General features: G+C 38.0%; 1 protein-coding gene across 1 annotated transcript in view; it reads right to left on the bottom strand.

Moving 5' to 3' along the window:
• Window positions 1–25,444, bottom strand: part of PIK3C3 (phosphatidylinositol 3-kinase, catalytic subunit type 3) — a 186,512-nt gene that overhangs the window by 153,887 nt on the left and 7,181 nt on the right. The window contains exons 2-4 of the mRNA XM_006835138.1: window positions 24,639–24,827; window positions 18,179–18,322; window positions 2,062–2,191 (exon numbers count right to left, since the gene is read on the bottom strand). Of these exons, the coding sequence (XP_006835201.1) occupies window positions 2,062–2,191; window positions 18,179–18,322; window positions 24,639–24,827 (463 nt within the window). The remainder of the gene's footprint in view (window positions 1–2,061; window positions 2,192–18,178; window positions 18,323–24,638; window positions 24,828–25,444) is intronic.

Here is a 25,444-nt window from a genome sequence, read left to right as displayed (position 1 = left end):
AAAAAAAAGAAATGGTTACATTCCCAGGGCCTTCAGTTCTTTAGGGATGAATTCAATGGCTAGTATCATCACTTACAAAAGTGTGCTGACCTTGATGGAGTTTATGTTGATAAATAAAGTTTATATTTTTTTAATTTTTACCTTTTAATTCCATTTTCTCACAAAGTTTTTGAAGCTTCCCTTATATGTTTACCATAAATCATAGTATTCATACAGTCTGGACACAATAAAACACCTATATCAATTAAGAACCTTTCAGCAGATCAGTTATTATTGTCAATGCTTGTTTTTAATAATTTTTTATTCTCAGTTTAAAATATTAAAACACAGTGCCTTAAAACTTACTTGAAAACATTAACCACTCTGAGCAAGAGACAGCATGTAATTTTTCTAATTATCCACTTCCTTTCCCATAAAAATGCCTTAAATTTTATCTCTTGAAAAAGCAGAACTTACTGAATTATACGGAGACTTGGGGACTCCCAAGCCAATGGACACTGACCTAGACATTGGGCGCTAGAGCTAAGAGCGAAGCAGCCAGCTGGTCTGAAATGCAATGGGGCAAGGCATGAAAGAATGCCCAAACTTACAGACAGTACCCATTTGACCAACTTGCATGGTTTGCTGATCATAACTTAAAAAGAAGATAAAGACGTTTGATACAGGAAGCGAGCATAAGTTTCTACAATTTGATGAACTGGACCTTTGCTTATGGATGTAGTTGGTCAAAATACTAACCAAAATAAAAGGATTCTTCATATCAAGGATCAAACCTGCTCCAGGATGGACTATGAGGGTTGGAAATGCAAAGGTAGAAGTTTTGTAACAAGGAAGGCAGTGATTAAATCTCCAGGATAGGAGCGGAGACCTCTGGGACCATCAACGGAGAAGAGCCAAGAGCGGGACCCTACCCAGAGAAACAGAGATGCCTGAGATGGAGGCAGAGATGATGATGTGGAGTGATGAAGTGACTGGGGACTTTGGACCCAGAGAAGGAAAGGGACCGTGGGCCGAAAACAGGGGGAGGAGGGGGAAGTGTAGGGGGTGTGTTTCTGGGATATACCCTTTGGGTGGTTGATGATGCATGGAGGGGATTGGAACCATGGCAATGAGATGATATACGATGGAATGAATGTAAAACTAAAGTTCCCCATGTAAACTATCATGTAATTCACAATAAAACATTAAAAAAAAAAAAGAGTGAGTGGGAAAAGATGGAGTCCTTACTGAATAGTTTTCATCTTGTCTAGAAGGGTTTGGTTAAAGAGGTGGGAATAGCATTGTTATGATTCAATAGTGAGTAATTGTCATCATGACTAATTGTGACTGTTACAATTATAAAGGTAGAAGTTCTGTAACAAAAACAGGGGAGTAGTTAATCTTACAGTCCAGAAACAAGAGGACCCTAGGACCATCAAGGGAGATGAGCACAAGTGGAATGCGGGACCCTTCCAGGGAAACAGCGACAGGAGGCAGAGATGGCAGCATGGAGAGGGGGAGCAGCTGAGAACTCTAGATTCATGGAAAGAGGGGCACTGAGAGCTGGTGACCAAGAGGCAGACTTGTATAATGTGCCTTTTGATATTATTAAATATATGTGAATGTTTAGGGAAAAAAAGAGAGCTAAAATGAATAGAGAGAAATACTGTTAAATGATGGTACATGGAGGGGAATATAACCATTGTAATGAAACAAAGTGTATGATTTGTTGAATGTAGAACTCATGATTTGCCCTGTAAACTTTCTCTCAATTCACAATAAAAACTTGAATCTTCACATCCAAACAACATAAGTACTTACAGCACATAACACATGAATCTTTAAGGAATGTTCTAAAGTTAAGCAGTGCTGATGTTTGCACAAATCTGCATTACTGCAGACCACAACACTGTATATTTTAAAAGAGAGAATTTGAAATATGAAAATAATATTCAATAAAGTTGTTATAAAATTAAACTAAAATTTAATTTTTAAAAATGTCTGACTGAATTTTTAATTCCATTCTATGTTATAATAGATACTACTCAGAGCTTTCCACCTGTTGCAAAGTTTCTTTTTTACCTTGGCAAGACGACTCATCTGGTCTTCTGAGAGAGTACTGCTTGTTCTGCCAGGAGTTTTTGTGGGTTCTGATCCATCTGCTTCTACATTAGGCCAGACTTTCAAGTCATGCATCCCTTGGCGGAACATGCTAAGCAAAGAGAAAATTTCAGGGTAGAAGTAAATTCATACAGGTCATTACAGGAAATTTTATATTCCTAAAAACAGAGGGAATTCTACATAAGAAAATGCATGTCTGTATTACCAAGCCTAAGCCCCCAGTGAGCTGTGAAGTAATTAGCTAAGCAACTAAAATCCCTGTAACAATGTGTTTCACAGCACATTGGTTAGCCTTAAACAGTTAGAGGAATCCTGATGTGGCACTGTGAGATAAAGCAATGGGCCACAAGGTTGGTTTGAACTGTAGGCTTGGTGGTTCAAACTCACCAGCCGCTCCTCGGAAACCCCATACAGGGTTGCTATGGGTTGGAACCAACTCGACGACACTTTAACAACAATTCGACAGCACTCAACAACGAAACAGTAAGAACTAGTACTGACAATTCTAAAGGCAGAGTGCGACAAGAATTGGTGAAGAAAAATACACAGTTGGTCAACTCAACAGAAATCTCAGAGATATTAAAATGACCAATTTTAATAATTGCACACTACCTTCTTTAAGTAACAGTCTAACACAGTAGACTCTAAGTTAAGCCTGCCTGGGTTTCTATCCCAGTTGTGCCACTTACTACCTACCTGACCTTGGGTAAGTTACTTAAATTCTCTGCAGCTCAGTATAGTTTATTACTCACTGAAGTTAAAAAGAGTACCTGCTCCTAAGAGCACAGTGAAAAAAATTAAATACATCAATACAAACAAGAAGTACTTAAAATAGTATCTTCCATATTCAATAATATTGTTAAGTGTCGTTGAGTCGGTTCTGACTCATAGTGACCCTGTATAGGGTTTCTGAGAAGTATCTGGTGGCTTTGAACTGCCATTTTAGGGTTCTAATAGACTCTGCAGTCCAGTAATTATCCTTCAATGCCACACCAGAATGTGAATATTCAAGAATTGTTATAAAGTACCATCGAGTCAGTTCCAACTCATAGTGACACTGTTAAAGACAACACTCAATAAATATTATAATTATCCTTTGCACTAAGTACATGTTGCTTTTTTTCCTGTCTCCTTTTCTATGCGGGACATTCTAAAAGGAAATAATACAACGGGTTCTTTCATAACTATCTAGAGGTGCTGTAACAGAAAAACCTCTAAGAAGCAGAAGTTGATTCTCTCACATTTGTTGTTGGTCACAAGTGCTGTCAGTTCTGACTCATAGTGATCCTGTATAGGGTTTCCAAGGAGCTGCTGGTGGATATGAACAACTGACCTTGTGATTAGCAGTCCAGAGCCTATCTTATAGAGCCATACTAGGACTCTTCACATTTCGGAGGCGAGAATTCTGGGTGTTATAGCTGCTCTGGGGAAACCCTTGTCTTATTTTCTCTAGAATTCTTTTTGGCATTCCTGGGAAATCTACACGTGGCATCTATCTTTCTCCTATTCCTGCTTGCTTGCTTTTGTGCCTAATCTGCACTGATTGGCATAAAACAAGCAACAGTGATAAAGCCTTACAACAAAGAACATTCTATTCCCAAATGGTATTATATTTACAAGTATCCTGTTGTTTTTGTTGTATGTCTTCGAGTCTACTCCGACTCACAAGGACTCCATAGAACAGAGTAGAACTGCCCTACACAGTTTCCAAAGCTATACAACTTTACAGAAGCAATTGACATATTTTTCTCTGAAGGAGTGACTGGTGGGTTCAAACCACTGATCTTTCAGTTCACTTTAACCACTGTGCCACCAGGGCTCTTTATCTACAAGTACAGAGATTCGGATTTATAAATATTTTGTGGGACACAATTCAGTCCATAACAGGTTCAAAAAATTTTTGTGTGCCGAATCCACACATTAAAAATTTAACCTATGAGTGTCACAACTGTAATTATAGAAGATATGTAACTAAAAGGAGGGCGTTCTTAATCTGTCATTTCAAGAATATTTCAGGAACAATCCCAGGGCCATCAAGAAGGAAGAGCATCAGTGGATCATGAGATTCCTATCTATTAAAGCAACATCAGCAGAGATGGTGGCAGAGGCGGTGCCATGAAGAGACAGAGCAGTTGCAGGCTCTAGCCCCATAAAGTGACAAAGTTGTGTGCCTGCAAGCAGGAGGCTGGCAGGCAGAATGTGCCCTTTAGACATTTAAATGAATATATATTTCCTGTTTTGTAAGATGTGCATCAAATAGTTTTGCCTTACTCATTTGTGAAATATAAGATGTAAATGGGAAGTCACAGAGAGGAATTAAGATAAATGTTGCAGGCAGGGAGGGGATTGTAATCACTGAGATGAAAACAATGTAAAGCTGATGGTGTCTGTAAACCATCATAAAATTCAGAATTATAAGTGTAAAAAAAAACAAATTTTTTTACCAAGCATAATTCAGCTCATGCTTTACTTTCAAAGTAACATCCCTAAACTAAAAGAGCAAGTTCTCAACTAAGTCAGAAGGAAAAAAACAACTGAAAATTTACACAGGTGAGTCCTTGTTGTTAAGTGTCATCGAGTCGATTCTGACCCATAGCGACCCTGCATAGGCTTTCCAAGGAGCAGTTGGTGTGAGAAGGCAAGTTTAAACCATTCCGGATTCTGTTATATTTAATAAAAGATAAATGATGCTGGAGATATTGATGTGTTTTCCCCATCTCTAAAAAAGAGTCTACTTAAATTAAAAATTGTTCAAAAAAAATTTAACAATTATGATAACATAAAGACTTATTGTAGTCTTAGAAAATTTCTTCACAGATTTTCCCTGAGGTAATAAAGAAGATTCTCATCGAATACTATGCAAGGTATATTATGTAATCATGCCATAAATATTTCGATTGGGAACTATAATGGATAAATATAAGCTCATGAGCATAATATGATTAAAAACTCTCTAAGAAAGGAGCTCTGGTAGTGCAATGGTTACAAATCAGACTGCAAACCTTAAGGTCAGCAGTTCGAAACTATCAGCTGTTCCGTCGGAGAAAGATGAGGCTTTCTGCTCCCGTAAAGATTTACAGCCGGAAACCCTGTGCAGGGTCACTATGAGTCGTAATTGACTGCATAGCACCAAGACTATCTAATATCTCATATAGGCTCTCTAAAATTGGCAATAAAATAAATCTTTGGTAGTGTAGTGCTTACGGATCAGGCTGCTAACCTCAGGGTCAGAAGTTCGAAACCATCAGCTGTTCCAAGGGCGAAAGATGAGGCTTTCTGCTCCCATAAAGATTTACAGCCTTGGAAACCTTTTACAGAGTCACTGTGAGTCAGAATCGACTCCACGGCACATAACAACAACAATAAATAGAGTACTATAGATGACGAATCGGGCTGTAAACCGCATGGTCAGCAGTTTGAAACTACCAGCTGCTCCGTGGGAGAAACATGAGGCTTTCTGCTCCCGTAAAGATTTACAGCCTCAGAAACCCTGTGCAGGGTCGCTATGTATCAGAACCGACTCCACAGCACATAACAACAACAATAGGTACAATGGAGTCCTGGTGTGGTATTGTGGGTGGGTTAATGCGCTGGACTGTAATGTCAGCTAGAACCACAAATTGGTGGTTCAAGCTCACCAGCCGCCCCTTGGAAACACTATACAGGGTCGCTATGGGTCAGAACCAACTCGATGGCACTTAACATTAACAACAACAACAGAATAGGTGCAATACAAAATGCACGGACTGGTTGTGAAGGATCAAATTTTTCAATATTTAATTATTATGCTAAATTTAAAAACTTGTATTATAAAAGAAATATGTATAGAAACCTTTTAAAAAATCAATTTTCTTTTCCTTACAACTGAGATGCAGACTTAACATCAAGGAAGTCTACTTAGAGAAGTATCTAAGGAACAAACTTCAGTGAGGTAATACCACCACTTTCAATGAACCACCTTAAAAGTCACCTTTGGAAATAACAGGTTTCTCTCATTTCTTTCCCAGCCCCCCATGCTCTTATAAATAAATATTCTGACTAGCTGAAATTAAACTAAATCAAAATTAACTACATTTGGCTGCAAGTCTCTTTACCAAATGATTTAGGTGCCTTGGGATAGATGTGAAGGGGAGATTTAAGGATAGGGGACATGGAAGGTGGGGGTGATGCCAAGTGACTCAAATGATCAACTAAACATATGACTTTCTTTTGACACTAATGGAACTTTTGCAAAGAGTTCCACAGCTTCCAGGTGGCAAACCAGAATGCTCAGAGCATTGTGTCCACTTGGGAAATTAAGCCAAACAAGCAAGACAGAAGAAATGGCAGTGGATCTCCTTCCAACTCAGCAGAGCCACCCAACAGCTGCTGCTGCTCCAGTTCTCACTGCCAAGTCACTCTACAACAGCAAGTGCCTTGACTTCAAACTCACATTTGGAAAAAACATCTGCAAGAAAACTTTGCAAATTGCTTATGCCTTGCCAATTCAACCTAATGATCAATCCATTCTTTAACTACTTAGAAATCTCACAAGCTAGAATTTCAAATAGGGTCAATAAATTATTCCAGTCTTATCCTAACAGATCAGTCTTTCAATTATTCATTAGACTATTCTCTAAAAAGTTTTGCTTCACACTGACTCAAGTACACAAACCATCAAAACAGATATTCACAAATAGCATGAGGTGGTACTCCCACTACTCCCAATATTGCAATATTCTCATACTATAACGCTGGATGTTTTTGGTGTGGCCACTTTTAAAAATCCCCTAAGTCCATACCAGCACTCTGTATGAGACAAATGGGGGAAGCAATTTGTGCTATTTCAGAGCTTAAGAAGCACTTGAGCAAAGTGTTTTTAAGCAACAATTCTGTTGCAGACGCCCTAAAAATTCATGTTGTTTTCTCACCCCAAGTGTCAGAAGCACCATGTAGACAAACAACAGTGCTACAACAGTTCAAGTGGGTACTTGCACTCTGCTATGAACACGGTGGCTCCATACAATAAACACTGGACTGCGAACTACAAGATCAGCAGTTTGAGCCCACCAGCTGCTCCGCAATGATTTATAACCTTGGAAACCCCATACAGGGTCACTATGAGTTGGAACCAACTCTACAGCACTTCAACAAATGAGCAAAGAGTTCTGTTAGTACAGTGGGTTAAGCATTGGGCTGTTAACCACAATGTCAGCAGTTCAAACCCACTCCAAATCTCTTCAAGGAAGAAAGGTGTTCCTGTAAAGATTTTGTCTCAGAAATCCTTAAGAGCAGTTCTGCCCTGCCTTCTAGGTTCACTGAGTCAGAATCAGCTCAAAAGTAGTGGATTGGGTTTGGCTGGCTTATGAGCACCTGGAACGTCCTAAACAACATGTTCTCTCCAAATGTAAAGGAGCTAAAGGAGTCCAAGAGCATCTGGAAAATGCCTGGACTTTTCCACTGTACTGAGTTCAACACTCAGGACAATGACCCAGAGCAGAAAGAAAAAGGAGTTAAGGGAGTTTTTTTTGTAGAATTTCTTAGGATTCCTTCTATAATGATGATAAGTCTACCCCCTAGGAGGGATGGCAAGAATTGATGATGTAATTTTTGTACTCCTTACCCACTGTGTTTTGGAGTCCTGGTGTGATGTTATAGGATACAGCACTGGATCACATGGTCTGTTTGAACCACAAGGTTGGCGGTTCGAACTCCACAGAAACCCTATACAGGGTCACTACAGAACTGACTAAATGGCACTTTACAACAACAACCCACTGCTAGAAGTGTCCATATAATGCTATCAAAATCTATATTTTATCATTTAAATAACTAGACTGGTTAATTAGTCAAAATCTTACCTTCACCTTAAATTAAGTAACAGTGACAAGTCAGCAGTTCACACCTAGCAGGTGCTCCTCGGAAACCCTACACAGAGTCACTATGTGTCAGAGCCAACTCCATGGCACTTAACAACAACATTTCTGATTGGGTACAAAAAAATTTAATAATTCTTATTAAAGAGGGTGTTAAGATACTGTAGGCATATTTTGTAAATTAAACAGATTTATTAACACTGTATTTCATGGGGTTTTTTGCTTTAATTTTTAAATTTAATAACAGTTATTTCCATGTTGTTTATTTTTACTATTACCCACAAATGTTACATGATGATACTTGTTTTCCAGATTAGAGATCTAAACTTCTCTTGCTAACAACATGGAAGTCAAAAAAGTGAGCTGGGGAAGGATGCAGCAGGATAGCGGACGAGGCAGATAAGATGTCTGGAACACTCTACAGCAAAGATATGGATAACCAAAAGAAACATGCAGATGATAGTCCTGGAACTCTTAGCAACAGACGAAGGAATAGAGAAGTGGACTGAACACTTACTAGGAGAGAGAGCTGAACAGACACAGCCAACTAAGGAGAAACTGGTAATATGAGCCAGCAATCAGACAGGTGCAGTTATCTTGAGCTTTTGTGAGTGGCTTCAGAGACAAGAAAACACTGTTGTTACAGAAACATACCAGTTGCTTGTAGAGACAAGGGTGCCATTTTTCACTCCCCTGGAAACCAGAGGCAAGGCAGGCCCCTACCGTTGTGCACCACCAGGGAAGCTCCTACTCTCCCAGCAGTCGGAGCTGCATGGAGGTGAGGTGAGTACCGCGGGTGTGGTCACCATTAAAGGAAGGGGAAGCTAGCTGTCCACATTGATCCTGTTTGCATGGACTCTGCTCCAAATCTGCTGAGTCAGCCCTCGCCAGCCCTGGGCTAAGTAACCCTCACCAGGAGAAGCAGCTGAACAGACGCATGGAGGACAAGAGGTAAAAAGAAAAGAAAAGAAAAAAAAAACAGAAAAGAAAATAAACTACCAGCAGCCAAGCCAGCCATGGTGTGGTCATCTTGAACTTTCACAGGTGGCTTTGAAGGCAAGATGGCAGAAGTGGGACGGAGACACAAACGCTTATCGGAGGTTAGAAAGGAATACATTTTTGTTTGTGGGATGGAGACATAACACTTATTGGAGGTTAGAAAGGAGTAAATTTTTTTTTTCCTTCTTTTCTTCTTGTACTCCACATTACCATGGTGACTGACTAGAAGTGTGGCTGGTCTCAATCCGCGTACTCTTCTAGGGAAACTCCTACTCTCCAAGCTAAGCCACATCAATGTGTATGGGAACTAACAGTATCAACCCAGGCACTTAGAATCAGGGGCAACCTATTCCAGACCTGCAGAGCTGGTTCGGGTCAGCCCTGGATTACAGGAGGGACGGCTCACTCTCACTTCCCTTCTGGGATGTACATACCCTTATAACACATCTGCTCTGGGATCTGCATGAACTACTTCCAGATTGACTGCCTAGAAGAGACAACACCTAGCCCTACAGGAACTCCATTTAGGGGTGAGTGTTACCATCTCATACCTTACCCACCCATGCATAACAGCGGGTCCATAGCTGGCGGGAGACCCAAGAAGTCTCTCCTCTCTGGGTCTGGCACCTGCCCTGTTCGGTTTTTTCACCCCTTTCATTGTTTTTATTTCTTTACTCTTTCTCCCTCTCTTTTGCTTTTTCATTTTTTCTCCCTAATTCTCTTCCCCAACCACTGTTGCTTCTTTCTTTCATCTTCTTTTTTTAAATCTTTATTTATTTTGCTGTTGTTTTTACTCCTCAATGGTCTCTCTTTCCCATTTACTTATCCCTTCCCCTAACAGTGTTTAGGTCTTTTTCTTTTCCCTTATTTTCTCTTTTGATTATTTTATTTTCATCTCCCTCTTTTCTCTCTTTGGTTTTGCATTCTTCGTATCTACTGACTGCTTTTGTTCTTTTTTTCCTATACTATTTTCTTTCTTTCATGGTTGTTTGCTGGTTTGTGATTGTTTTCCTTTTCTATAGTGTGTGTGTTTTCTCTTCATGCCTCACATGACAGGTGACAGCAACTAGAGCCATACAACCCAACCACAACCATACCTTCTACAACCCTACCCATTGGGCAAGAGCCAATACCAGCTGCTACACTGAATCAACAACAATCAATATAAGCCAAATCCATCCTAAACTGAACTACATAAACAGTGAATAGAAAATGTGCAAAGCTCATTTCCATTTCACACCAACCAAGAGGTAAGTGCCTAAGAATGCCACAGCAAATAATCATCAATTTAATACAAATACAACATAGCAATGCCTCAAAAGCAGGCAACACAGTTTCTGTTCACAGGAGAAACAAAACACAGTGGCTAAAACAAATGACTAAGAGAAAAAGCTAGAAAACATTTTTGAGGCAAAAAAAAGGCACTGGAACTACCTGAAAAGGAATTCAAGAGAATGGTATTTAGGTACATTCAAAGAACTGATATAAAGGTAGAAGACAACAAGGAAGAATTCAGGAAAGCACTAACGGAACAATCAAACAGAACAGATAATGGATTAGAGATAATACAAAACCTGCAAACAGAAAGCCAGAAGAATACTACTAAGAATTCCCAAATGGAAATTATATTGAAAGGGCTAAGGAGTAGATCTGAATCAAGAGAAGCCTGGACTAGTGAACTTGAAGGTAAATCTTTCAATACTAGTAAGCTAGAAGAACAATTGGGAAAAAAGAATGAAAAAAATTGGAGGAATGCCTAAAATCATAAGGGATAATATGAAAAAGAATACATATGGGTGAAAGGAATTCCAGAACAGGAAAACAAATAAAGAAAAGCACAGAAAAGTTAAGTTAGCTAAAGAGCTACTGGAAAACAAAATTTCCTAACATCCATCATGAAATAAGATAACCATTGAGGAAGCAGAGTGAACCCCAAATACAGTAGATCCCTAAAGAAAATCACCAGGAAAAATCATAATCAAACTCCCAATCAAAGATGGGGAAAGAACCCTGAATGCAGCTTGGGAAAAATGAAAATTGACCTATAATGGAGAAACAATAAGACTAAGCTCTGATTTCTCAGTAGAAACTATGCAAGCAAGAAGGCAATAGGGAGTTATATAGAAAACTTTGAAAGGAAAAAAATTGCCAACCAAGAATCATATATACAGCAAAACTGTTCCTCAAATATGATGGCAAAATTAGAACATTTCCTTATAAACAGAAGTTAAAGGAATTCGTAAAAACCAGGCCAGCTTTACAGAAAATACTAAAAGGAGTCCACTGGACTGAGAACCAACAGTAGACAACAACCAAAAAGAATGACATATACAGCAGTACCAGCAGATTTCAATACAGGTATAGAAGTATCCAAAGTAAAACAAACTTATAAGACGGAAATTGGGAATCAGAAGTAATTTAAAGCCAAGACAACTACAAAGCAAAAAGAGGAAAAAGTATAGTTACAGAATTCCAAATGGTGAGGATTTCAAGTAAATTTCAAGATAAAACAGACTGTTTTAAACTGGGGGGAAAATAATAAATTAGAGGATAACCTCAAAGAATATTAAGACACCTTCACATCAAATCAAGAAAAGGGAAAATTATGAGGTTTTTATAAATATTAAAACAGCAGCAATGAAAACATAAAAGAGAAATCACACAAACAAAATGAGCTTAGTACAGAAAAATATATGGAACAAAGAAAATTGCAGCATTACAAAAAGCACAGCAAAATGACTGCAATGAATGCATATGAATTGATAATCACACTGTCAGTGGATTAAATGCACCAGTCAAGAGACAGAGTGGAGCAGAATGGATAAGAAAACAATGTGATGTCTGCAAAAGACACATATCACACACAAAGAGAAAAGAGATTAAAAGTACAAGGATGGAAAAATATATATCAAACTCATGGCAATCAAAAATGAAAAAGAGTGGCAATATTAATTTCTGATAAAATACATTTTAAGACAAAGAAGGACATTACCTCAATTAAATTAATTACCAATTAAAGGGTCAACTGAACAAGAGGACACAACCATAATAAATTATTTATGCTCTGAATGGAAGAGCCTCAAAATACATAAATTCTAAGAGAATTGAAGAATAAAATAGAGAATTCTACAGTAATAGGTGTTGTTAAGTGCTGTTGAATCAATTCTGTCTCATAGCGACATTGCATAGGTTTCCAAGGAGTGGTTGGTGAAGCTGAACTGCCAACCATGTGGTTCAAAGTAACCTTGCAGTCCAGTGTTTTAACTCATAATATTAGTTTTTGTTGTTGTAAAGTGCCATCGAGTTGGTTCCTACCCATAGTGACCTGGTACAGTGTTTCTGAGGAGCTGCTGGTAAGCTTGAGCCACTGACCTTGTGTTTCAAACTGACCATGCAGTCCAGCACATTAACCCACAGCACCACACCAGATTAGAGGTAATGTAGCCAAATAAAGACAGCTCTGAAAAGGAAATGACGAAAACAGTATCATTTACAGTATTCATGCAGAAGATGAAACACTTAGAAATAAATCAGAGAAACAAAAGACCTATACAAAGACAACTACAAAACACTACTATAAGAAACCAAGAGACTTACAAAAACCAAAAGTCATACCATGCTCATGGAGTGCTGGTATGGCGCTGTGAGTTAATGCACTAGACTGCAAGTTTGGATTGAACCACAAGGTCAGCTGTTCAAGCTCACCAGTCACTTCATGGAAATCGTATACATGGTAACTATGAGTCAGAATTGACTCAACAGCACTTAACAATAGCAATATACCATGCTCATGGACAGGAAGACCTTAACATTGTGAAAATGTCAACAATACACAAAGCAATCTATAGATATATTGGAATCCCAATTGAGATTCCATCATCATTTCCTTTAAAGAGTTGGAAAAAATAAAGCACTAACTTCATATGAAAAGGAAGGAGACCTCAGATTAGCAAAGCACTGCTTAAGAACAAAGTTAGAGGCCTATCACTCCCAGATACCAAAATTTACTACACTGCCAATGATCAAAGCTGCCTGGTACTGGAACAATGAAAGATACAAAGATGAATGAAAAAGAACTAAGAACCCAATAGTAAGTCCATCCACACACAGATTTGACAAAGGGTCAAAACACATTAAACAGGGAAGAGTCTCTTCAATAAACGGTGCTGGCAAAAAATCCATTTGCAAATGAATGGAACAAGACCCCATATCTCATACCACATACAAAAGCAAACTCAACGTGGATTAAAGACCTAAATGTAAAACTTAAACGTATAAAGGTCATCACCGAAATAACAGGGAAAAACTTAGGGTATTAATATAAGGCATAAATACATTATCAAACATTACTAAAAACACACAAACAGCAAAAGACAAAATAAATGACTGGGACCTCCTAAAATTAGACACCTAAGTGCCTCTAAAGATTTCACCAAAAGATTGAAAAGGGAGACAACAGACTGGGGAAAATTTTTTTTGCAATGAAATATCAGAAAAGGGACTAATCTCTAAAGCCTATGTTATTATGTGCCGTGGAGTCGGTTCTGACTCATAGCGACCCTGTACAGGGTTTCCATGGCTGTAAATCTTTATGGGAGCAGAAAGCCTCATCTTTCTCCCATGAAACAGCTGGTAGTTTCGAACTGATGACCTTGAGGTTCACAGCGCGATTCGTAGCCACTACACTACAGAAAACAATAATACCTCTGCAAGAAAAAGGCAAACAACCCAATTAAAAAATGAGCACATGACATTAACAAACATTTCACCAAAGATATTCAGGCAGCCAACAAACATATGAAGAAATGTTCATGATCATGAGCCATTGTTGCTATTGTTAAGTGCTGTTGAGTATGTGCAGGCTCACAGCAACCCTGTAGAGGGTTTTCCAAGAAGCAGCTGATGAATTTGAACTGTTGACCTTGAGGTTCAAAACGACCTTGGGGTCGAGTGCTTATCCTATAACTCCATACCAGGAGAGATTCAAATCCAAAGAAAAGTGAGATATAACCTCTCACACTAGCATTAATAGCAAAGTTAAAAAAAAAAAAAAAAAAAAAAAACAGAAAACAAGAAATGCTGGCAAAGGCATAGAGAGACCAGGACTTTCCTACACTGCTAGGGGGGACTGTAAAGTGGTTCAACTACTATGGACAATGGTGTGGTGCTTCCACAGAAGCTGGAAATAGAAGTACCATATGACCCAACAAGCCCTGTTCTTGGTATACAGCCACGATAAATATGAGCCAGGACACAAGTAGATCTATGCACACCAATGTTCATTACAGCACTATTCACAATAGTTAAAGTATGAAGACAGCTTACAAGCCCATCAATGGAAGAATGGATATACAAATTTTGGTACATATACACAATGGAATACTATGCAACACTGAAGAACAGTAATGAATCTATGAAATGTCTTATACCATGGAAGAAGCTGGAGGATATTATGCTGAGTGAAACAAATCAATTACAAAAGCAGAAATGTTGTATGAGATCACTACTGCAAAAACTTAAGATAAAATTTTTCATACTAAAGTATTTACGGCCAGGTTGGGGGACAGGGAGTAATTCACTGGCTAGAGGGCAAACACGTGTTAACTCGGGTGATAGGGCAGGTAATATACAAGAAAAGGGAGGTTGGAAGAAGAATGATGAAGGATAAGTCACAGGGCAGTATGCAAGTACTAAAGGGGATAGAAGTAAATAAATATATATAATCTTGCAACAAGTGTTCTTTTTATAGATGCATGGACTGAGACACAGGCTGAATATGTATGGGAGGAAGAATGAAGTATATATACATATACATATTAATGTTGTTGCTGTTAGGTCCCCCACCAGGACTCCATACATTTTATATATCCCACAAATATATTGGGAATTTGAAAGAAAATATTTGTCCAAGCCAGGTTGCTAACCTCCAAGTCAGCAGTTCAAAACTACCAGCCATTCAGATGAGGTTTTCTGCTCCTAAAAAGATTTACGGTCTTGGAAAGCCTATTCCAGGACTCTATGAGTGAGAAGTGGCTCTACGGCACAACACCACTACCAACCACAGAGAGGAAGCGGGACAACTGCTGATGCATGCAGGGGATTACAATCATTGAAATAAACAGTGTATGATATATAAGTGTTGAATATAAAACAGATGATTTTGCCTCAATTCACAATAAAATTCAATTAAAAAATGAGTTGGTTAAATATGAATGTCAAGTTAAAAAACAAAAAAGTATATATATAACATAAATATAGGAGTCCAATTTAGTGCTGTGGGATAAAACGCTGGACCATAAGGTCAGTTTGTACCACAAGGTTGGTGTTTCAAACTCACCAGTCACTCCTCAGAAATCCTATACAGGGATGCTATGGGTTGGAACTGACTAAACAATACTTTACAACAACAACAACAACATATATATAGAGAGAGGGAAGGAGTCCTGGTGTGGCAGGATAATGTTCTAGATCACAATGTTAGTTTGAGTCTCAAGGCCAGCAGTTCAAACTCACCAGATACTCCTCGGAAAGCCTATACAGGGTCGCTATGCGTCAGAACCAATTCAGTGGCATTTAACAACAACAAATACACACACACAAAAATTATAGAAGTGTGCACATTTCAAGTAAAAAATATATAAATATATAATTTACTTGATATTCGTATTTAACCCAACTCACTTTTTAATATAATTTAATTTTATTATCATGAATTGAAAGTTTACAAGCATGATCATCAGTTCTACATTCAACATATCATACACTTTGTTTTATCTCAATGATCATAATCCCTGAGTCCTAGTGTGACTGTAGGCTTTGCAATGGACCATAAGGTCAGTTTAAATTGCAAGGTCAGCAATTCAAACTACCATCCACTCCTTGGAAACCTTATTTAGGGTGAAACCAACTTGAAGGCACTCAACAATAACAATATCAAGTAAATTAGATTATAATCAGTACAGATTTGTAGCAAAAGAGTCCTGAAAGTGGTAAATTGGTAAGTAAAGGACTGGAGTTTGAGCAGCTCTGGTAGCATATTGGTTACAAATTGGGCTGCGAACCTCAAGGTCAGCAGTTCAAAAACACCAGCTGTTCCATGAGAGAAAGATGAGGCTTTCTGCTCCCGTAAAGATCTGCAGCCTCGGAAACCCTATACAGGGTCACTATGAGTTGGAACCAACTCCATAGTACTTAACAACACAGTACTTAACAAGAACAACCATCTAAGACAGGTACTGATTTCACAGAATCAGTGCTGCTCTTAGGTACATGTCATTTGTATTATATTAAGTTTATGTTCAGTCCTGATGTAAATAGCACAAATTATTTTCCAGTTGACATTTCAAGACTGAAAGGCTTAATTTACTTAACAACAAAACCTAATTTATGATTGTTGTTGTTGTTGTTAATTGCCTTTAAGTTGGTTTGCGGGAGTAGAAACCTCATCGTTATCCCACAGAGCAGCTAGTGGGCTGCCTAAACCACAGACCCTGTGGTTTACAGTCCAGCACTTATCTTATTGAGTCACGTGCTCCTAATTTACGTCTAATTCCAGTTTATTGCTACAACTGCTACTACTACCACCTACCAGCACACCACCACCATTATGGAACTCTCTGGGGCATGAGTACTTTACTACCAATTTATCTTTTAGGCAAGTATTCACAATTGGTTTGGCTGAAAGGTAAGGAACTTTTCTTGTTTTCCATTGTACTGTGATATACATAAAAATATAAATAAAAGGAGCGCCAGATGAAGAAGTAAAGAAAGCATTCATTTTTTAAAATGCATGTATAAATTACATAAATAAACTATTATGAAAAGGTTAACAGTGTTTTCCGAAATGTTGTCCATAGGCACCTTCCACAGAATTAGTTAGCCTGCTTGCTAAAAATGCTGATTCTTAGGCTCCACTTCAGATTTACTGGATTGTTTATTGGATTGTCAAGAACAAGATGATGCTTCCAGTAAATTCCCTAGATTATTCGTATACAAAGATGTATTACTACAAATTTAATGTACTTTTCAAAAACCTGGATGCCAAGTAAAACTGAATTACTGATAGTCTGAGAAAGAGTTAATTTGGCTTTGGCCAGGTTCACTTCACCACATTTCTGTAGAAATGTCTACTATCCCACAACTACAGCCTAGTCAGAAAATCTCCTGAAACTTGTTCCTAAAATATATATGAGTGCTAAAACATGTGCTTTTAAGAAGGTAAAAGAAGCTGACATTACAGAAGGTACAACACTTGTGGAGAGCCTGGAAGACAAAATGAAAAAGTCTGGGAGTTTCTCAAGAATATTTCGCCACCATATCTAGTAAGAGTAATAAATTCAGCATTGTCTGTTTTGTGGTAACATACCACTTTTACCAAATACTGTATTTTAAAACTCAAGATTATAGTATGTTTCAGACTGTGTCTAAATTATTGGCCCTAGACAGATTCCAGAGTCCTGGTGCGGTGCTGTGGGTTAATGCGCTAGACTGCAAAGTCAGTTTGAAATGTAAGGTTAGCAGTTCAAGATCACCAGCTGCTCCTCGGTAACCCTATATAGGGTCGCTATGAGTCAGAACTGACTCTATGGCACTTAACAAAAACAACAACAACAGATGAACTTCAATAAGTTTTTTTTTGCATGGTTGGTGTACTAAAATGCATACACATTACTAAGCAATCAAGCTATTCTGAACTGGATTTTATCTAGAGTTTATGAATGACTTAAAGCCTTTTGGACACAGCCTATTTCTAGATACGTAAAGTATAATATTAGAAAGGGTATTAATTCACTCCTAAATTAACATATACATTTAAAAAATATTCCCCAACAAAATAGTGAAGTTTTTTAACTTGAAAAATGATATTAAGGAGTCATCTGCCAAAACAAGCATGGAGAATATTCACAGAAATTCTAAGGGAAGACTAAATAAAAGATTACCCTAATTACTTCTACTATTAAGATGTTTACATTTTTTTCAAATGTTGAAATGCTTATAATTATTATTTACATATTAAATGTTTATATTAAAATGTTTGTAACAATATACAAATGTGTAACAAAAGAAAACCTTTTAAAAATAATCTCAAATTGAAAACATCTTTCTAAAGTATTAAATTCAAATGTAATATTCTCGTCTTACAGTACCAACAGCACTCCTTAGCATCTAAGTTTAGGTGTTACGCACTAAAACACTCTCATAGATTAAAAGGGTACAATACTTACCCATATTTTCCAAAGAGAGAAACTGTCGTTCCTCCCACAGGCACTGCTTTTCCTGGTCCATACACATCCCATATGGTCAGGGCCACCTGGGCATTCCTGGGCAGGTCAGGATACTTTACAGGTAATTTTAGCCATTCATTCCAGCTATAAAAATAAGGCCAACATAATCTAGACTTATATACTTTTTCTTTAAATTAATAAACCATACAAGAATTTCTGGCCAAAGGAAAAAAAGACCCAAAAAGATTATAGGTCAATACTTTTAGAAATAATGTATTTCATTCATGTCAATTCATAACAATGCAGATAGTCAACTTCAGTTATAGAGAACATAAACAGAAAAAAAACCTTTATTAAAATAATAAAACACCTAAAAAAATAACACTAGAAACATTTTTAAACAAGAAACTCAGACAATGTGACAAAGACACAAGGGAACATGAAAATGGCTAGTAGAAGTCTGCAAGAACATATAAATTTGCTACAATTTTTTTAATCCAACTGTGATTTTCTTTAAACATTCTCCAGGACACAACTTTACACTATGTGTAAAAATCAGAATTACTCATTACTCTTAACACACTGCAGAGGATACTTGGCCCTATAACCCACATCAGTGCTTCATAAAAAAAAAAGAAAAGCAAAATGTAACACAGGTCAAAGTAGACTATCTAGTTCATAACATGAAAAGTTACCATCTAGACAGATATTGTTGTTAAGTGCCACACAGGGTTTCAAAGTAATGGCTGGTGAGTTCAAACCAACCTTGTAGTCCACTGCATAATCCTGCAACACTACCCCAGGACTATGTTCTAGACAGATAGGTGATGCATACACCACTAAGGAATGTGTGTTCTCAGTAATATAGTAATTACAACACAGATCCTTTTTAACCCTCTAGAAGTCCTAGGTGTGGCACTGCAGGAAAACCACTTAACTGTAAGCTTAGTTTAAACCTCAAGGCCGGCAGTTTGAACTTACCAGCTGTTCCTTGGAAGTCCTAAGTGCCGCTGAATGGGTTCGCGTGACTAGGAACCAACTCGATGACACTTAACAATAACACTGATCTATCAAGGAGTCCTTGGTCATGTAGTGGATTATGAGTTTGGCTGCAAGGGTCAGTAGCTCAAATTTACCAGTGGCTCTGCAGGCCAAAGATGAGGTTTTCTCCTCCCATAAAGATGTACAGAATCGGAAACCCTGTACAGGGTCACTATGAGTCAGAACCGACTCAGTGACACACCACCACCACCATTCATCTATATCATCACCGGTGTGTCAGTTGTACTATGGAGGCGTGTGTGCTGCTGTGATGCTAGAAGTTATGTCACTGGTATTTCAAATATCACTAGGGTTTACCATGGGCAACAGGATATGGCAGAGATTTTAGACAAATACAACCTAGGAAGAACTTAGTTATCTACTGCTAAAATACCTAGCCAGTAAAAACCTTAGGGATAGCAGCAGAGCATTATCTGTTACAGTGCTGGAAGATGAGCCTCTCAGGTTGAAAGGTATTCAAAATACCACTGGGGAAGAGCTACTACACAGTAGAGTAGTCAAATGATGTGGATGGAGTAAAGCTTTTAGGATTTTCATCTGTTGATGTGGCATGATTCAAAATGAGAAGAAACTGCTGAAACATCCACTGATAATAGGAACATGAAATGTACTCAATATAAATCTAGGAAAACTGTAAGGCATCAAATATAGTAGAACTCATAAAGACTGATATTCTAAGTATTCATAAGCTGATACATACTGATACTAACTATTTTGAACGTGACAATCATATAACTAGCTACACAGGGAATGACAAATTGAAGAGGAATGGCATCACATTCATCGTCATTATGAGTATTTCAAGATCTGTTCAACCTATACAGCATTGCTATGAGTCAGAACTAACTCAATGGCATTTAACAATTTTGAAGCACAATTCTGATAGCGATAGGGTAATATCCATATGCCATAAGGAAGACACTGTGGACCAGACCATATTTCACTCTGCTGTGAAAAGAGTTGCTATGAGTTGGAATGGATTCAGTGGCACCTAACAAGAACTTAAGAAAGACAGGGGAGCATAGTGGCTCTAGATAATAAGTACTGGACTGTGAACCACAAGGTCAGTAGCACGAATCCACTGATCGCTCCAGGGACAAGAATGAAGCTTTCTGCTCCCACCAAGCTGTTGTTGTTAAGTGCCATCGAGTCGGTTCCGATCCATAGCAACCCTGTGCAGGGTTTCCAAGGCTATAAATCTTTACGGGAGCAGAAAGCCTCATCTTACTCCACAGAGCGGCTAGTAATTTCTAACTGCTGACCTTAAGGTTCGCAGCCCGATTCGTAACCACTACGCTACCAGAGCTCCTTGATGTACAGCCTCAGAAATTCTATACAAGACCACTATGAGTTGGGAACCTACTCAATGGCACGTAACAACAACATATGGAAGACAAAGTTAATACAACTATTATTCTAATCTACATACCAACTACCAATGCCAAAATGAAGAAATTTTTACCAAGTTCAGCAGGCTAAAACAGACGAAGCATGTAATCAAGATGCAATTACTAATAATTGCAACAAGAAGGTTCAAACAAAAAAGGATCAGTACTTGGAAAACGTACCCCTGATAATGAAAACGATCCCAGCAATAGCAGACAGAATTTTGAAAAACAATGATCTATCACTGGAAATACCTTTTTGCAACAACATAAACAGTGATTATATACACATACATCTTGCAAATGAAATACACAGGAATCAAGCCAACTGTATCTTTGTAGACAAACGATGGAGAAGCTCAACATCATTAGTGTAATCAAGGAAGGAGCCAACTGCAGAGCAGACCATCAGCGGTTCATATACAAGCTCAAGTTGAAGCTGAAGAATGAAAACAAGCCCATGAGAGCCAAAATATGACCATAAAAACAGCTCACCTGAATTTAAAACCCAGAATTGATTAAATGCATTGAACACTAGTGACCAAAACCCATATAAAAGATGAGAGATGGCATCAATTACATTGTAAAAGAAAGCAAAAAATCATTAAAAAGCAGGAAAGAAAGAGAAGACCAAAATGGATGGCAAGAAAGATCTTGAGAGTTACTCTTGAACATAAAGTGGTGGCGGTGGTGGTTGTGTGCCACCCAGTCGGTTCCAACACTTAGTGACTCTGTATAGATTTGTGAGGCTGTAAATCTTTATGAGAGCTTTCAGCCTCACTGTTCTCCCTGGAAGTAACTGGTAGCTTCAAACTGCTCAACCAATTCAATAGGTAGCATATAATCAAGAACAGATGGTACTGAAGTATGAAGTCTAAGCTGCACTGAAGACACTGGTGAAAAACAATGCTGTAAAAAATTATGAATAACAAATGAGATGTTTCAATAAAGGGATGCAATACTATAAGTGTTTACTCAATGATGCCAATTCTAAAGAAATGTGCCCATTCCAAAGAAAGGTTATCCAACAGAATGAAGAAATTATCAAATAATATCAGTATCACATGCAAGTAAAATCTTCCTGAAGATAATTCAAAAACAGTAAATCAACAAGAAACGGTAGGGAAGTCAAGCAGGATTCAGAAGAGGACATTGCTGACGTCAGATGGATCTTGAGTGAAAACAAAGGACACTCAATATACAAAGACATTCAACTGTGTGGCTCATAATACAGTATGGATAACATTGCTAAGAAAGGGAATCCCAGGTGACTTCATGGAGTTCATGGGAAACTAGCACACAGACCAAGAGGCAGTCATTAAATGAGAACAAGGACATACTGTGTGGTTTAAAACAGGGACAGGTATGTGTCAGAATTGTATCCTTTTACCATACTCATTCAATCTGTTTAGCAAATAATCTGAGAAACAGGAATATATAAAAAAGAACACAGCATCAGAATTAGAGAAAGACTCATAAACAATCTGTAATACGTAGATGACACAACTTTGCTTTTTGAAAGCAAAGAGGAATTGAAGCGCTTGATAATGAAGATCAAAGACTGCAGCCTTGAGTACCACAACAGAAAGGGGAAAAAAAAAAAAAAATCCTCAGAACTGGACAAGCAGCATCACAATAAATGGAGAAAAGATCGAAGTTGTCAATGATTTAATGTTACTTGGATCCATAATCAATGCCCAGGGAAGCAGCAGTCAAGAAATCAAACAATGTATTGCATTAGACAAATTTATTGCACAAGCCCTCTCAAAAGTATTAAAGAACAAAGATTTCACTTTGAGGTTTGCCTGACTGTGGCATTATCAATTTTCTCATATGCATGAGAAAGGTGGATAATAAATAAGGAACACAGAAGACTTGACACATTTGAATGATGGGACTGGTAAACAATACTGAATATACCAGAACAACAAATAATTCTGTCTCAGAAGAAATACAGAGGGAAAGGTCCATGGATTTGAGGATGGCAAGGCTTAGTCTCATGTTCTTTGGATATGTTATCAGGAAGGACCAATCACTATAGAAGAACATCATGCTTGGTAAACTAGAAGGATAAAAAAGAGAAGAGAGTGCTCAGTGAGATGAATTGACACAGTGGCTATAACCTTAGTCTCAAAGATTGCAATGATATTAGGATGGCATAAGATCAGGTAGTATTTCAGTCTACAGTACATGTTGTTGTTGTTATGTGCTGTCAAGTCGGTTCTGTCTCATAGCGACTCTGTATAGGGTTTCCAAGGAGCAGTTGGTGAGTCTGAACCATCGACTCTGCTGTTCTAACTGACCTTGCAGTCCAATGCTTTATCCCACAGGCCACAACAGGACTGCAACAGCAACTCATCATTGCAGATTTTCTTCGGCTTTTAAATGTCATAATGGATTCATTTGATAAATACAATTCCCTTAAAGAGCAGATGGCTTTTGTAATCCCAAAAGAAGAATATGCAAACAATACAAAAATTAACACTCAACAAACATACTGCATCATTAGTACAAAAGCTTCTCTTTACCAAAAATTATCCTCAAAGGGGCATGTCCCAGTCTAGGCAAAATACATCTGCATCAGTAAGAAATTAAACAGAATTTTCAAAAATTTAAATGACAAATCAGTGAGAATATATGTATCACATGAATCCAAGGAAAACTAGAGGTAGCTATCAATTTCAAGAATTTTTAAAAGTCAGAAAGAAAAAACATTTTCTTTCTCTTGACATTCTTAAAAAAATCAATCACATGCCTATGAAAGCTATTTTCATACAGGTAAGTTAACCAAATAAATGTAAGAACTCTCCACATGGTAGGTAAGGATGAAAAGGAAAATACTAAGCAATGTCATTTTCTGCCAGGGCACAAACCACACAACACAGGTTAATGAACAAAAGCTAAAAAGAAGCCTCTAGCTTGGCTGCTAAATCAAAGGTTGGTAGCTTGAACCCACCAGGGAGGGGCTCTGTAGGAGAAAAGACCAGGAAATCTGCTCCCTTAAAGACAACCCTAAGGGGCATTTCTATTGGCACTCTGTCACATGGGTTTCTATGAGTCAAAATCAACTCCATGACACACAACAAAGTTACAGAAAAAAACCAACAACAACATCCAATGTGAAATTCCTCATCTCTCTATTCTATCAATTAATGGCTGGGAGATAATAGATATCCAAACAGACCAATCACATCAAATCCACTGCTATCCAAGAGCAGGCCCCAATACATCTTTAACTCAGAGCACACCCCCTTTTATCTGTACTATACTGGCAGAAGAAAGTTTTTTTAAGAATATGATTCTGCAAGCTAAAAAGTTCTCAGTGTCAAACATCAAGTTGGATAATATCTCAGACCATCCAACAATGTTCAAGTGCACCGAATGGTACTCAGTGCACAGAATGGTACTCAGACCATCCAATAATGTGTTCAAGTGCACAGAATGGTACACAATTTAAAGATGCTAAGAATGCATTTTTGGTCATTTTCAAATCAGTCAGCTGTTTGATCAAAACTATATCAAAAATATAAATGCAATTTCATAATTCATCCTCTCAACACTTCTTGCCGTGTGCCATAGCATAGATTCCAACTCCACAGAGTGGAACTGCCCAATACGGTTCAAAGGCTGTAATCTTTATCAAAACAGAGCAACAGGTCTTTTCTCACACAAAGCGGCCGGTGGGTTTGGTTAGCAGTCAAACACTTTTAACCACTGTGCCACCGGGGCTCCTGTTGAATGCTTCTTGTTGTTGTTGCTAAATGCTGCTGAGTCAGTTTTGATTTATAACAACCAGTTACAGAGTTGCTGAGGAGTAGCTGATGGGTTTGAATTGCCAAGCCTGAAGTTAGCAATCCAATGTTTAGTATACAGTACTACACCAGGACCCCTAAACTAAATGTTTAGAGATATTAAATTAAGAAATTGCTCTGTAGTCCCTACTAAATTATATTAACAACATTTTTAAATAAATGGAAGAGTCAGACCCCACTATATACAAGAAAATAACTTACTTCCATCTTGTACTAAAAGCCTTATAGGATGTTCTCACTGGCAAGGCCAAAGGCTTCCCCTCTGTAAAAACTTGACACGTAACGTAAAGATCAGAGCAGGTCTCTTGGTATAGACCAGAAAACTTCAGCATCGGGTCTTCTAGGACAGCCTTGTAGCTCTTCTGTTCTCTCTTCCCTTCCAAACTTCCTCTGAAAGCAAAAGAACAATGTGTTAGACACACTTTGAAAACTGTAGACACACACAACAGATACTCAGAAGCATATGGGTGTAGGAAAGAACACATTGCTGCCTAAATAACATTTTGTGTGTGTGTGTAAATGAAACAAAAGTTACTCTTATGTCTAATCAAGGCCTCTCAAAATCCTAAAATATCTAAGATTATTCACATCTCTTCAACAGATTTCTCTATTTTAGGTTTTTTCATCTTAACCCTATCACTGACTCTTGATCAATTCTAAAACACATCAGATTTCAGAATTAATGTCACTTTAAGTATTTTAAGTTAACTTCTTATTCGTTTATTCTCTTAATAATCACTAACTCTGCTAGGTATCCAAATAGAAAACCAAGTCCACCAGCACTGAGTCAAGCCTGACTCACAGGACAGAGCAGAGCTACCCATAAGGTTTCTTGTCGGTAAATCTTTGACAGAAGCCAACTTCCACATCGTTCTTCCAGGAAATGGCTGGTGGGTTTGAAATGATGACCTTTTGGTTAGCAGCCCGATACCTTAACTACTGTGCCAAAACTCATGTACTAGGCACTATCGTTGCTGTGTGCCATCAAATCAGTTCTGACTCACAGC

This window comes from Chrysochloris asiatica, unplaced genomic scaffold (genome assembly GCF_000296735.1).
Source record: "Chrysochloris asiatica unplaced genomic scaffold, ChrAsi1.0 scaffold00015, whole genome shotgun sequence".
NCBI classification, from domain to species: Eukaryota; Metazoa; Chordata; class Mammalia; order Afrosoricida; family Chrysochloridae; genus Chrysochloris; species Chrysochloris asiatica.
The sequence above is the reverse complement of the archived record's forward strand: the minus strand, read 5'-3'. Positions and strand labels throughout refer to the sequence as shown.